We start from the raw sequence: 13266 nt of genomic DNA, 5'->3' as shown, positions 1-13266 counted from the left end.
TCAGACCCAGACACTTATCTCTCTACTGCTTGGCTCTGGGAGACCCAATTACTCTACTGCCAAGTACTGCCATGAAGAAGATGACAAGTACTTCTCCCTTCTTGTGGGTGCGGGTCCCAGACCCGTATGCCTATCGTTCGATATTTAAGGTTCTTCTTCACCCCAGGGATTCCTTTCTTGCCCCTGCTCTGTGGGTCTTGCTCCATTAACTTCTTCTGAGTCTTTCCCGACTCAGCTGTGCTACCACAAACCATTGCGGGCAACCTAGGTACCTTTAGGGTTTCCACCAGCATGTTCCTGTCTGTCTCGGGCTATTCCTTCTCTAGTCTTGTGGCTCCCTTCACCTTCTGATGTACTGCAGTGGCTCCATCGTCTCTGGTCCCTTGCAGATGGTGCGTCTGTACCTCACTGCATGGTCCATCTTTTCTGCGGGCCTGCACCTATGCTCCGCCAGGTTCCAGGTCGGTCCTTCAACACCAGACTCTGTGGGGATGTCTCCACCATCTCGCCAGCATTCTGGTCAGGAACCACTTCTTGCTTCCTCGCCGAACCGCTTCTTCGCCGAACCGCTTCCGCGCTCACGGCTCCTCAAGGCAGGGCTTGACAAACTCAGTAGTTCGTCTTCTGTTTTTATGTTGGTGGTGGTAGGGGCCCTTAGTGGAGAACTAGAATGATCACACCAACCTCTGGTGGTGGTCTTCATAGTTCTGCACCTCGTCCCAGTCTTTGTGATGCAAGTCATACTTGGGTAGTCTGGGCTCTTCTTCGTCTTAGTGGATGTTATGTCAATGTGACGCTACACAGGTACATGGGGTGGTTGGGTATATTACTGGGGTGTACCATAGGTGTAGGATGGATAATTGGAAGGGGGGGGTTATACCATGTTCTCCCTAGATGTCTGTCCCCAGGATATCCTCCCACTGTGTATCGCCCCCAGGGTGACTATTGGGTAGCGGCCTCACCTCCCTAGCCTCATGGGAAGGGGCTCCCCCTTGGGGAAAAGTTGCATCTAGGCATTCATCACAATACCTAGGAGAAAGACTCACCCTTGCCATCGTCTCTAGCACCGGAGGGGTGACAAGAAAATTTTTTATACTGCAGCATCTGTTGACCCTGTCCTGAGCTTCTGCCCTTCTGGGGGAAAGAAGTGTTAAAAACTGCTCTTGTGAAGAAAGTTGAGGTGGAGGGTACTGGGAGACCAAGACCAAGAGATCTTCCGGAGGCTCTAGGTTATCTGAATTGCTCTAGCCAATTAGCAGTTCTGCCATGTTGATGCAGCAGTGTGTCCAATACATGACTAGTCAGTTGTATTCAGTCCCTCTCTATACAAGTGAGTTTGTGGCCTTTTTATTCACAAATCATGTAGTGTTGGGTCACCTTGGTACACGTGGCATTAGCTGAACTCGGCTCCTGACTGTCCGAGGCAAAGATCCTGAGCCCCAATGCACTGATTCTTATACTTAATTTTTGGGAGGTACTGTCAAGAAAGCCATAGACCTGTTCTAACCACAGGACCATGCAGCAGCCAGCTTCATGGTCAGGGTGAGGATAGGAAGAGGCGGCCCAAAGGAACACCTATTTTTTTGGAGAAATATTTTTGGAAACTGATGCAACTGATGAAGGTTTTTGCCAAAGGCAATCACAAGTTTTAAGGGATAAATGGGGTGACCTTCAAAGTCACAGGCTCTAGGATGTCCATTAACACATGGATGTTATGATCTATAACAGGGGCATGTGGGACTAGGTTCTCCATCGTCCTAGCCACCAGACTATGTGTACTCCCAAAAGAACCAAAGTTGAAACTGCAGGGATACCAATTTTAGATAACTGAGAAAGATCAAATCCACAGGCGTCCCAAATTCCGCCTTTCAAGTCCAGCAGGGCCTGGTCAAACAAGGTGTCTACCATGAACTCCTTCAGGGGAGGTCCGCACCATCTAGGCATCCCAAAGGATCTAGACCAAATCGGAGATCCTCCTGCTCCATGTCTTCCAAAATTAACTCAAAACGAGCCAAGGAGGTGAGCCGATTCACTGATCCCTAACGTGGAGTTGCGAATATTCAATGGCTTTGCCAAAGCTGAATGCGCAGAGTTGGAGATGGATGCTGGAGCCAAAAGGGCAGGCTCTCAGCGCTGAACTCTTAGTTGAGCCTTTTGGGTGTATGGGCGCCAGCGTGACCTACACCGTGTGTGGGATCAGTTGCTGACCGTCATGGTGGCAGCTGCCTCTTTAAACAACTGGAGCACTGCTGCTCACAAAGCCTCCCAACTACTCAGCACTTAAAGTGGGGAAACATCCTTTCACCAACCTGGACAAATTCAGTTGAAGTGTACCCCCTCCATCGCCCACAGACCTTCACTAAAGGTTTCTGAGATGAGGGGGTATGAGAAGAGGACAGTCCTGGAAAGGCGTGTATTCTTTTTCTTCTCTATTGATGTGGAAGGCATATCCAAACTCATGGCCACGAGGGTGGTCTAGGTAGAAGTGTTAATTAGAGTGCATTCATCTGTGTTTTCTTGCTTGGGGCCAGAAAATTTGGCATTGCAGTGCAACAATTGAGATGAACCACAATCTTCACTATTGCAGTACTTCCAGCAGGTAATACAACACAGTGTAAATGCGTGCCAAAGACCAACCTCCTTCTCCCACAGTCTTTACCGAGTTTAAAGTTCACTTGAGGCAAGGTGCGGGCACGCAGGGGCTGTTAGGGATGCACCGGACCTATGCCAAACGAAATTGCCAAAGAAGGGTGTTACAAACCAGTATCTGGTACTGTGGGGAAAAAAGGAACGGACATCAAAGGTTTCACACAACTCTGTATATGTACACAACGATACTGCATCTGGCTCAAAAGGTGTTACTGATGCTGTGACCACATAGATGCTGAGTTGCGTGTTGCCATCTAGTGACAGAGAAACATTTCTGGACCAGTCTACACTTGGATGACATTTCAAATATAAGGAATCTGTGTGAGTAATGTTTCCATTAGAAAAAGTGCGATAACTATTTACATTTATTAAAACGTATGCAAGGAATTTGCAGGGCATTACACACATTATAAAGGTTGAAATTGGCACACATTTAAGGTCTATGGACTGCAATAGCATGAAAAGGTCTCAACCTGTATTAATTGAACCATCATATTTAAATATGCTCAGTGATTAGCAAAAATAGTTCAGCATATCCCCAACTAACATGATTTAGACTAACGTTAAGTTATTTGAATGTCGCTGTTGGAAGACCAGTATTCTGCATACAATGATGTGGGTCACTATGAAGACATTTAATTAAACCTAAAGGGTAAAGGAAGAATACTTGTTAGCAAATACTAAACGATCAGTAAGAAACCACTGCTGAAAGAATATGAGGTCAAGTATGGGTACAAAGCCCATTAGGAAAAAACCAACCCCCACAATTAATGTAGCAAATGCCCCCTCCCCACCCCCCCATCAATGATGTACCTTGGGCATGTAAGTCTTTTCAGACTGTTGCCGCTTTTCCTTCAGCATTTTCATCTCTGAAAGTATACTATCACGCGAGGCCTTGAATTTCCTTTGCTGTGTCTCGATCTGCTGCATCTGATTCATCAATTGGTCTATTTCATTGTTAATCCATGCAATGGGCTAAGGAAAATACTTCATAGGCAATGGTACAAGAAAACACCAATGTCAAAACTAGAAGATCAGCCTCAAAGTTTAATACAAAAAGTAATCGGCTTGACATGCAAATACAAGAAATGCACCCAATATTCGTTTATACAAGCAATTCACTGTAACTTCACATTAGAATAAAAATCACAATTGTCTTGCTTGAGAAGTTAAATCCCAAGGTGGGTTTTACTCAACTTTAAATGCCACATCAAAGCTAAGCAGGGTGGGGTTTCTGGTTAAGCAACGCTTGTTTTGTGAGCTTGTTAAAGTAAGCCATTCCTTAAAAATGTTGTGCTGGCCAAACAGACAACCCACCTCCTTCGTTATTTAGCTAACCAACCACAACAGACATTTTCATCATGCTCATTATAATTTAACATTCTGATGTTGCAATAGTGTGTTTCAAACAGATGTGTTAGAATTCTTCTGGTGAGGAGTTCAGAGAGAATCAACAGTAGTGTAGGTGCAGTGCTTTCGAGCAAATTCATTCAAACTCATTGGCAAACACGGCAGAGAAATATGGCTTCACTCTTAGGAGAGGATGCAGACACCTAGCCAGGTGTAATCAGTCCCACACTGGCACAGTACATTTTTCAAGTATTACAAGTTAAGCAAAAATATGGCAGTGCATGTACAAAAAACAGTAAAAAGGTGTACACAAGCACCACGTGGAAAACACAGTTAAGTTACACACCTTGCTAGGTTCAATGGAAGTGCTTAGTAGTGATATAATAGGCTAGCAGATCTCCATATCAAATCCATTAGTTGACATACATTTCACACCTAAAACCACAAAGTAACCAACAAATAGGCATTTCAGGCACAATGCATTTCTTTATCACTTGAAAGTATAAAATCACAGGAATACTTTACAAATACTAGAATTGCTCCAATCACACAAGAAAACTAATGGGAACAAAGGGACAACTGCAGTTTAGAGGCAAGTAAATGTTATGGTTACTTTTATGGAGTTACAGAAAGTTTGTCCATAGGGTTTACAGGACAAGCCACAATAGTTACCCCACAGTTAAGGTGAAAAGGTAGTTGTAAGGGATCTGGCAACAAGCAGGCATGGGTATGTGAGTGACGCCAACAGAAAAGCTCCCTAACCAGGTCCCAGTACCAGAGACACGGTAAAGGAGGACTACAGAGTGAGCCTCAATCAAGTTGAGCTTTATTACGGTTACGTTCAGGGGGAACAGAAAAGACACACCACCCAGAAGCGAAACACCCTGCAGGACAGGGTTGGTGAGGAACCGGTGACGACTCCTAAAGGCAATGGTTACTGCAAAACGGCCAGGGAACCATTCTTTGAGTGGTTTCAGTTCCGCAATAGGGTCTGGCAAGACACTAGCTTAGGTCTCTGGTTACAAAGAGTAAAAACCCAGACTGTGGAAAGACCAGAACCAAACTAATAATGAACCTCTTCATGCGACCCATAAAGGAGGGCAACACTGCAATGACAGCACCAAGGTAGTTTGAGGAGGACCCAGCAATTAGGTCACACGGTGGAAACAGGGTAGCCAAGCAGCATGAACGGTCCTTTGAAGAAAGTGCCCCACGAAGCAGACAAGTCAAGGAAAAGCAGCAGCAACCCAATCAGGGTTTCAGCAAGGCAACAGCAACCCAATCAGGATTCCAGCAAGGCAGCAGAAAACTTGGCATAATGACACAAAGGTTTCAGGAGAGCATAAAGGCTTCAGGTTTGGAACTCAAGAAGACAATGAAAGAGGGAAGCAGAGGATGAGCCCAGCAAAGATTTCTCCAGCACAGAGAGACACAAGCATCCACAAAAGGACAGCCTGGGACGGTGGGGATCAGGATACTCAAAAACAGCAAATCGACAGCAGTCTATCAAGTACGCTTTGGGATGAATTTCACAAATGGAACATGGTCTCCGCAGATACAAACACTCCCACAGGAGAAAAGGCAGCAGATGCGACTAGATACCAGTCAAACAAAGGTACTGGGTAGGGGTCTGGATAGACCCCAAGTAGGCATAATGGCCATTTTGACCATTCCGCATGGTCCATTCAAAGGAAAAAAAGACTACAAAACAAAAAAGGCTTCTAAAATGTCTCTGTTCCAAAATGGCCACCCTATTTGAGCATTTGGCTACTAGTGCATTAAAGGGGCTACAGCCTTGTGAAGCCAAACACATGATGCACAGTTGCCACCAGACTAATACGGAATACACATACCGGGTGAGAGAACTCATCCAGGAAATAAATGGGGTGTTTCAGAAACGCCACTGCCTTCGGACCACCAGGAGCAGCAGACCAAAAGAGTTGCAGCCACAGGGCAAATTCAGCATAAGTCGCTATGATAGAAAAATAAAAGCCTTGCATACAAATACATAGCCAAATAAGGACCACAAGAATGGGTACAACCTAAAATAAATTCAAAACAGGCAGGTACAAAAACAATTAAACGGCCGTCAAACTGAGAAAAGCATTCAGGAAAGGCAACATTATTTTTAAACAAATAAACAAAAACATAACATGGTGAACCATGGCCAGTAGAGCTGGCTTTTTGAAGATGCCTGGGAGCCTCCTTGATTTCGGGTCAAAAACAATATTGTAATTTCAGTCATATGCCAATGGCTTATAAGTATATGCCACAACCTATGCTGAATATAAGAACATTACCACAATTGCCAATGTTTGTATTCACTGAAATGCCAAGGATGAACAAGCCAGAGCTTGAGCAATCAGCCTTCCCCTGAATCGCAGCTGATTAAGAATCAGTTTCACAAAACAAATTTACCCAAGCACCTAGATTCTGGCTGTTCAATTCAAATAGTATTTTTTTTAATGTACTTGTCAAGCAATTAAATACACCAAAATATCTCTTCCGAGGCATGGGAGAGTTTGTTTTACAGCGGTGGCAGCTTCAGCAGTAGTGAATGTCTACTGATCACACTGCAGAATTAGCTACCAACGTGTACATAAACGGGCATTCAGCAGACAGACACACCCTGTTTTTGAATAAACCTATTCACTTAAAAAGATATTTTCAATGTTTTTCCGCAAATTATCGTTCAGTTTGGCCTCCAATTCACGCAGCTCCACTTCCACCTTCCGCACATCTTTCTGCAAGTCAAGTCGAGACTTTCTGGTGTCATAATAACCTCCTGTGAGAGCACCACGGCTGCTGACCTGATCACCTAAAAACAAAGAAAAGAATGAATAAAGTATTTGAAAAAAAGAGGAAAAATAATGTGAAAACAAAACAGATGCAAACACAGAACAGCCATACAAAATGTTAAGATTCAGATATATTTTAAAAAGCAAAGGTTACTCGCTGTAGTTACTAGTGTACTACTTGTCCAAGTTTCCTCCATGCTCATGGGATGTTTGCCTCTGCGAAGGAGATGGGACTGAATCATGCACCTGGCCCCAACTGACACTTTGAACTTCTTGTATACATGGTCTCTTATTAGTGGGGCTGTTGTGAGGGCCTCATGGAAGAAAATGGACTGGGGGGATAAAGGTCACTAAGTTGAATACAGTGAAGGCCCAGTGAACAACTTGCACTTATCAGCAGATTGTCCCCTCTCCTGTATAGCTGAGTAAGATTCATAAGCACCCGTACTAATTGACAGATGGCAAGAGAAGGGGCGCAAAAACCCCAGAAACTGTGCTCCCAAATATATACCTAGCACCGACTGTCCAAATAGCCTATCGGACAGGCGGTGTGAATCACGTGGTAGCCTAACAAATGCCTTCCAAAGGGAAATGCTTGTGAAAGGCTACAAATGCTACCTTAGCCCTCTGGTGATATGCAAATGTGCATACGGACGAGGGCCCGGGGATAATTTTCTGAAAATAAGACGTCAGAAAATGCAGTGCAGATGACAATGCATTACTTACCGTAAAAGCATTTCTGATGGTTGTATCTGCTTAGATTCACATGCTGTGCATAGGTCTGACATCCAGTGGTCACTGCAGAGTATTGCATTTTGTTTTTCGTAGTCGAAAAGGGGACGTCGACAAGGCGTGTCTGTAACACTATCCCTATAGTGACGTGCGTTGTACCCATAATCCCTCACGCGTCAAGGTCCCTCTGTTTGTATTTTTCTGCCCTGAGGGAGACTTCTAGACGTGAGTGAGTACAGAAAAGAGAGAGATATAGAAAAGGATGTCTATGTTCCTTCCATCCGAGCGGGGAGGAAGGGTGGGCGCATGTGAATCTAAGCAGATACAACCATCAGAAATGCTTTTACGGTAAGTAATGCATTGTCTTCTGATGTTTGTTAATCTGCTTAGAATCACATGCTGTGCATAGACTAGCGAGCAGTACCCGGAGTTGGAGGTGGGTTGTGAGAAGGAACAGTAGAGAAAAGATGTCTTAATACTGCTTGTCCCACCTGGGAATCAGATCTAGAGTGGGCATCTAGACAGTAGTGTTTTGTAAAGGTGTGTACAGAACTCCAGGTTGCTGCTTTGCAGATGGACTCAAGGGGAACATTTGCAATGAATGCTATGGATGCCCCAGTGCCTCAAGTAGAGTGTGCTCTTGGCTTGAAGGGCAGTTCTCTCTTAGCAAGAGTGTAACAGAGAGTGATGCATTGTACAATCCATCTAGATATAGTGGATTTTAAAACTGCATCTCCTTCTCTTCCTGCTGCCACCGAGACAAAGAACTGATTAGTCTTTCTTAGTTGGACTATTTATTTCCATGTAAAACATGACAGTTTTGCGCACATCAAGTGTATGCAGGCTTTTTTCTCCTAGATTTGAAGGATTTTGAAAGAACGTTGGTAGTTCTATAGAATGGTTGACATGGAATTTGGAGATGAATTTCGGTGCGAACCTTGGGTGTGTGCGTAGAACCACTTTATCCTTGTGAACTGTTACAAAGGGGTCTAAAACCGAAAGGGCCTTTAGTTCACTTACTCTCCTAATGGAGGTAATAGCGATAAGGAAAGCAGTCTTAAGAGTGAGATCTTTAAGAGTTGCCTTGTGCATGGGTTCAAAGGGTGACCCCATGAGCCTGGTGAGTACCACATTTAGATCCCAGCCAGGAGCTGGGTTTGCTATTGGAGGGTGTATTCTCTTTACCCCTTCCATGAAGGCTTTGATTACTGGGATCTTCCACCACGATACTTTTGAGTTGTGAAGTGGTGTAAGCCGAAAGCGCTGCCAGGTGTACTTTAATAGAATTGAATACTAGACCCGAGTCCAGTAAATGGGTCAGGTACAGAATAATTTGTGTGGGAGAGCAGTCAACGGGGTTGATATGCTTCCCTCTACACCAGATGACAAATCTTTTCCATTTGCTAGAATAGCAGTGACAAGTGTTAGGCTTTCTGGCCTCTCCGAGGATGTCCATGCACCTCTGTGGAAGTTGTAAATGTCCAAATTCTATGACCTCAGGAGCCAGGCTGCTAAGTTCATGGTCTGAGGGCATGGGTGCAGTGTCTTGCCCCTGTCTTGTGACAGCATGTTGTACGGGCAGGGCAGTTTCACTGGAGGAGATAGAGACATCTTCAACAAATGAGCGAACCATGGCTGTCGGGCCCACATAGGGGCCACCAGTATCATGGTAACTTGTTCCTGGTGCATCTTGTGCACTATCTTGTTGAGAAGGGGAGTCGGGGGGGGGGAAAAGTGTAAACAAATTTCCCTGACCATGGAATCGATAGACCGTTCCCCTTGGACTGGTTCTGGGGGTATCTGGAGGCGTAATCTTGGCATTGAGAGTTTTCCAGAGTTGCGAACAGGTCTATTTCTGGGAAACCCCACTGTGTGAAGACGTCGAAGACGATGTCTTCTTGTAACCGCCATTCGTACTCTACGGGCAGGGGGAAGTCTCTGTTGAGTTTGTCTGCTAGCAGATTGAGTTCCCCTGGTACATGTTGTGATAGTAGGAACATGTTGTGTTTGAGAGCCCACTTCCAGATGTTCTGGGACAGCTTGGACAGTCCTGGAGAGTGAGTGCCCCCTTGCTTGTTGAGGTAGTACATGGCTGTGGTGCTGTCTGTGAGGACCATCACTGTCTTTCCTTGTAGGTGTTCCTGAAAGGCTTTCAGTGCTTTGAACACCGCTAGTAGTTCCAGCAGGTTTATATGCTTGGATGCTAAGCTCGGAGTCCACGCTCCGTGAGCAGTCTGATGGGATAAGTGAGCCCCCCATCCTGTAAGGGATGCGTCTGTGGTTAGAGTGGCTTCCACTGCGGGTGTGGCAAAAGTTTTCGCTAATAACAGGTTTTCTTTTGTCCACCACCGTAGCGAGAGAACCAAGGCCTGCGAGACCACCACTAGATCGTCCCATTGTCCGCTGGCCTGACACCACTGGCTGTTGAGCCACTCTTGCATTGGGCGCATGCACAGGCGCGCGTGAGGTACCAAATAAATACATGACGCCATCATCCCTAGCAAGCGCATTGCTTTGCGTACCGTCACCTCTCGACCTGCCACATAATGGGGGATCTGAAACAGCATGTTATGGACCCTCTCAGAGGGGAAGACGAGGCTGTCCTTTGTTCGAATTAGAGCCCCTAGGAATTGTTTGATTTGGCTGGGGTCTAAGCTTGACTTCTTTTCGTTGATGGAGAAGCCCAGTTGGAACAAAAGGTCTACAGTCTTTTGGGTATTGGAGAAGCATGTTTCGTAAGAATCCCCTTTTATGAGCCAGTCGTCGAGGTAAGGGTATACTGGGATGGATAACCTGCGCAGGTAGGCCATTGCCACTGCCAGTACTTTCGTGAATACCCTTGGTGCAGATGCTATCCCGAAGGGTAGTACTCGGAACTGGTAGTGTTTGTTCTCTATCTTGAACCTGAGGTATTTTCTGTGCGCTGGCAACATTAAAATATGAAAGTATGCATCTTTCATGTCCAGTGTTGTCATGTAATCCCCTTGTGATAACAGTGGGATTACTTCCTGCAAGGTCACCATACAAAACTTTTGGGGTTTGACAAACTTGTTCGCTGGGCGCAGATCTAATACAGGGCGCATGGTTAAGTCCTTTTTGGGTACAAGGAAGTACACTGAATAAATACCTTCTGTTACCTGAGATAGGGGGGACAGCCTCTATAGCTTCTTTTTTCAGTAGCTCTTCTACTTCTTGTAGAAGAATGGTGAGGTGTTCCGGTGTCATGCGTCGGTTCCGTGGGGGTCTGTACTTCGGGGAACCGTTGAATTTGATGCAGTATCCGTGGGCTATGGTGGATAATACCCAGCGGTCTGACGATATTCCCTCCCATGCTGAAAGGAACAATGTTAGCTGGCCCCCGACCGATGATGCATGGGAGGGGACCCGAATCTTCGGGTCATTTGTTGGTATTGGGCGTGGAACCTTTGGGGCTGGAGCCGCGACTTCTTCCCCTGCCACGGCGTTGGCCTCTTTGACTGAACTGGGTGTTGTTACCCTGGTTAGAGGGCCAGTTGGTAGCAGAGTAAAATTGCTGTTGGTTTTGCTGCTGGCGTTGGCCACGAAAGGAGCGTCTATTGCCATAGCCGCGTCTGTTAGGGGGCCTAGAAATTTGGTCAAGAGTTTTGATGGTATCAAACTCTTTCTTCACATGTTCTAGGGCCTCATCAACTGCTTTCCCAAACAGATGTGCTTCTTCTATGGGCTTATTTATCAGGGAAGCCTGGGTTTCCGACTTAAATCCCGAATTGCGCAGCCAGACATGGCGTTTGAGAAGTATTCCCTGAACCAGGGAACGGCCAGCCGTCTCTGCGGCATCTAAGGAGTTCTTTACGATGCCCTGGTTTACAAGAGTTCCCTCTGAGATTGTAGCTAACAGGCGTGAACGCAGGGGTTCTGGTGCGTCCTCTGCTTCGCTGCGCAGCTTGCTCCACTGTGCATCTGCATAGCTAGCTAGTAGGGAATTGTTATTTGCAATCCTAGTTGAAAAGGCGGCGGACGTCGTGATTCTCTACCCAAGTGCGTAGAGCTTTTTGCCCTCTTTGTCAGGTGGTGCCTCACTAGTGGATAGTGGTACCCCTGCTCTTTTCCTTGTATTAGTAACTACGAGGGAGTCCGGAATAGAATGGTCTCTGATGTACAAAGGGTCAGAGGGCGAAGGGCTGAAGAGCTTTTCTATCCGAGGGTTGACCCCTCTGACTAAGGCAGGATTGGAAAGGGAAGGAGTTATTCTTCTCTTTATAGAAGCCAGGAGCGGAATAGACTGACTAACAGGGTCTTCCTGGCATAGACTTTCTCTACAAAGTCTATGCCAGGAAGAGTCTCCCCTGTGTCTATTTCAAAATGCCCTGCTGCCTTGCGCAATAGTGCATTAAGTGAAGGTTGGTCATCTATGGGAGAGGTGTTTCCAATAGGTGAATCCTTGGGAGGAGAAGGGTGAAAGACATCAGGGTCTGAGTGCACTGATGGGGATTGCCAAGGCTGCACTGATGGGGATTGCCAGGGCTGCGAAGTAGCTGTATCTTCTTCGAAAGCTCCTGCACTTGTGTAAGGATCTTCTTCAAACCCCTCTTCCTCACGTTCTTCCTCTCCACCCAAACACCCATCATCTTCCTGGAGGTATTGCTCCTCTTCAGTGAGGTCATATACGTCTGTAGAAGGGGGAAACAGCCTAGGAATTTTGACCCTAGGGTCATCCTGGGGCCATTCTCTTAGTCTTTTGGGTGTGGGTGGGTTTTGGTTTCCCAAAAACCTTTCCATTTTCTCCATACAAGAATGGAGTCTTTCAAGGGTCTCATGGGGGACCCCTGAATAGTCTAGAGGGGGGAAATCAGTGTTTTCACCTTCAAAATGCTTAGAACGCTCCCACAACGTCGAAGAAAGGTTTCCGTCGCCATCTGAAAAGCCCTCCGGTAGTTCCGAATTGCCCTTAGATGAAAGGGGCAGTTCCTGGCTACTCTTATGCTTTTTTGGCGTTTCCATAGCTTTTTGTGCGGTATTCGACGTTTGTTTCCTCGTCCGCTTACGTGTGTCTTCGGAAACAATTGTCGCCAGGCTCTCGACAACGAGGTTGTCAGTAGAGGACTCTGGTGTCGACGTTGCCTGCGTTACGCGTTGTTCCTCGCCGGCCGCTCTATGGAGCGTTACGTCGGATGATTTTGGGGTAGCGCCCGTGTTTGATGAAAGCCCAATCGCTGGTCGCGACTGCGTTTGGGGCTTGAGACCCTTACGGTCTGAGGTAGACGCCGGAGTGCCCTGCGTCCCCTTCGGCGCTGATGGATCCTTCGTCTTTGACGAAAAAGAGCCGTGGGTTGTGTGTTTAGGCCTATGGGGTCTGTGTGCGTCCTTGTCGCCGGGGTGTTCATCCCCATGAGCAGGGCGTGAGCCGAGCCCGTCGGGGCCGGGGACGGACGTCGAGGAGCGCGAGCGCTCCTTCTGGGAGTTAATGACTTCCGTAACGGACGTCGAGTTATCACCCTCCTCGTCACTTTCTGTAACAGCGGCGGCGGGTGAGGAAACTGACTTCGACATAGCGTAGTCCACCCACCTCTTAACTTTGCGTTCTTTAAGAGTTCTTGGTTTCAAGAGCTTACAGGCCGCGCAATTGTCGTCCTTATGATCGAGGGGCAAGCAACGATTACAGAGCTTGTGTTTGTCCTTCCAAGTGTATTTGCCCCTACAGCGTGGGCAAAACTTAAAAGGTGTCCTCTCCATAGCTGAGGCAATAACTGGTGATAAC

At 46.5% G+C, this 13266-nt stretch overlaps 1 protein-coding gene across 1 annotated transcript in view; it reads right to left on the bottom strand.

Annotated features, from left to right (window-relative positions):
• The window catches only part of SMC3 (structural maintenance of chromosomes 3), a 1173064-nt gene that overhangs the window by 459091 nt on the left and 700707 nt on the right, over window positions 1–13266 (bottom strand). The window contains exons 19-20 of the mRNA XM_069611771.1: window positions 6665–6817; window positions 3463–3614 (exon numbers count right to left, since the gene is read on the bottom strand). Coding sequence (XP_069467872.1) covers window positions 3463–3614; window positions 6665–6817 — 305 coding nt within the window. The remainder of the gene's footprint in view (window positions 1–3462; window positions 3615–6664; window positions 6818–13266) is intronic.

The sequence above is a fragment of the Ambystoma mexicanum genome, chromosome 8 (assembly GCF_040938575.1).
Source record: "Ambystoma mexicanum isolate Mex_15411 chromosome 8, UKY_AmexF1_1, whole genome shotgun sequence".
Lineage (NCBI taxonomy): Eukaryota > Metazoa > Chordata > Amphibia > Caudata > Ambystomatidae > Ambystoma > Ambystoma mexicanum.
This window is presented reverse-complemented; position numbering and strand designations above follow the sequence as displayed.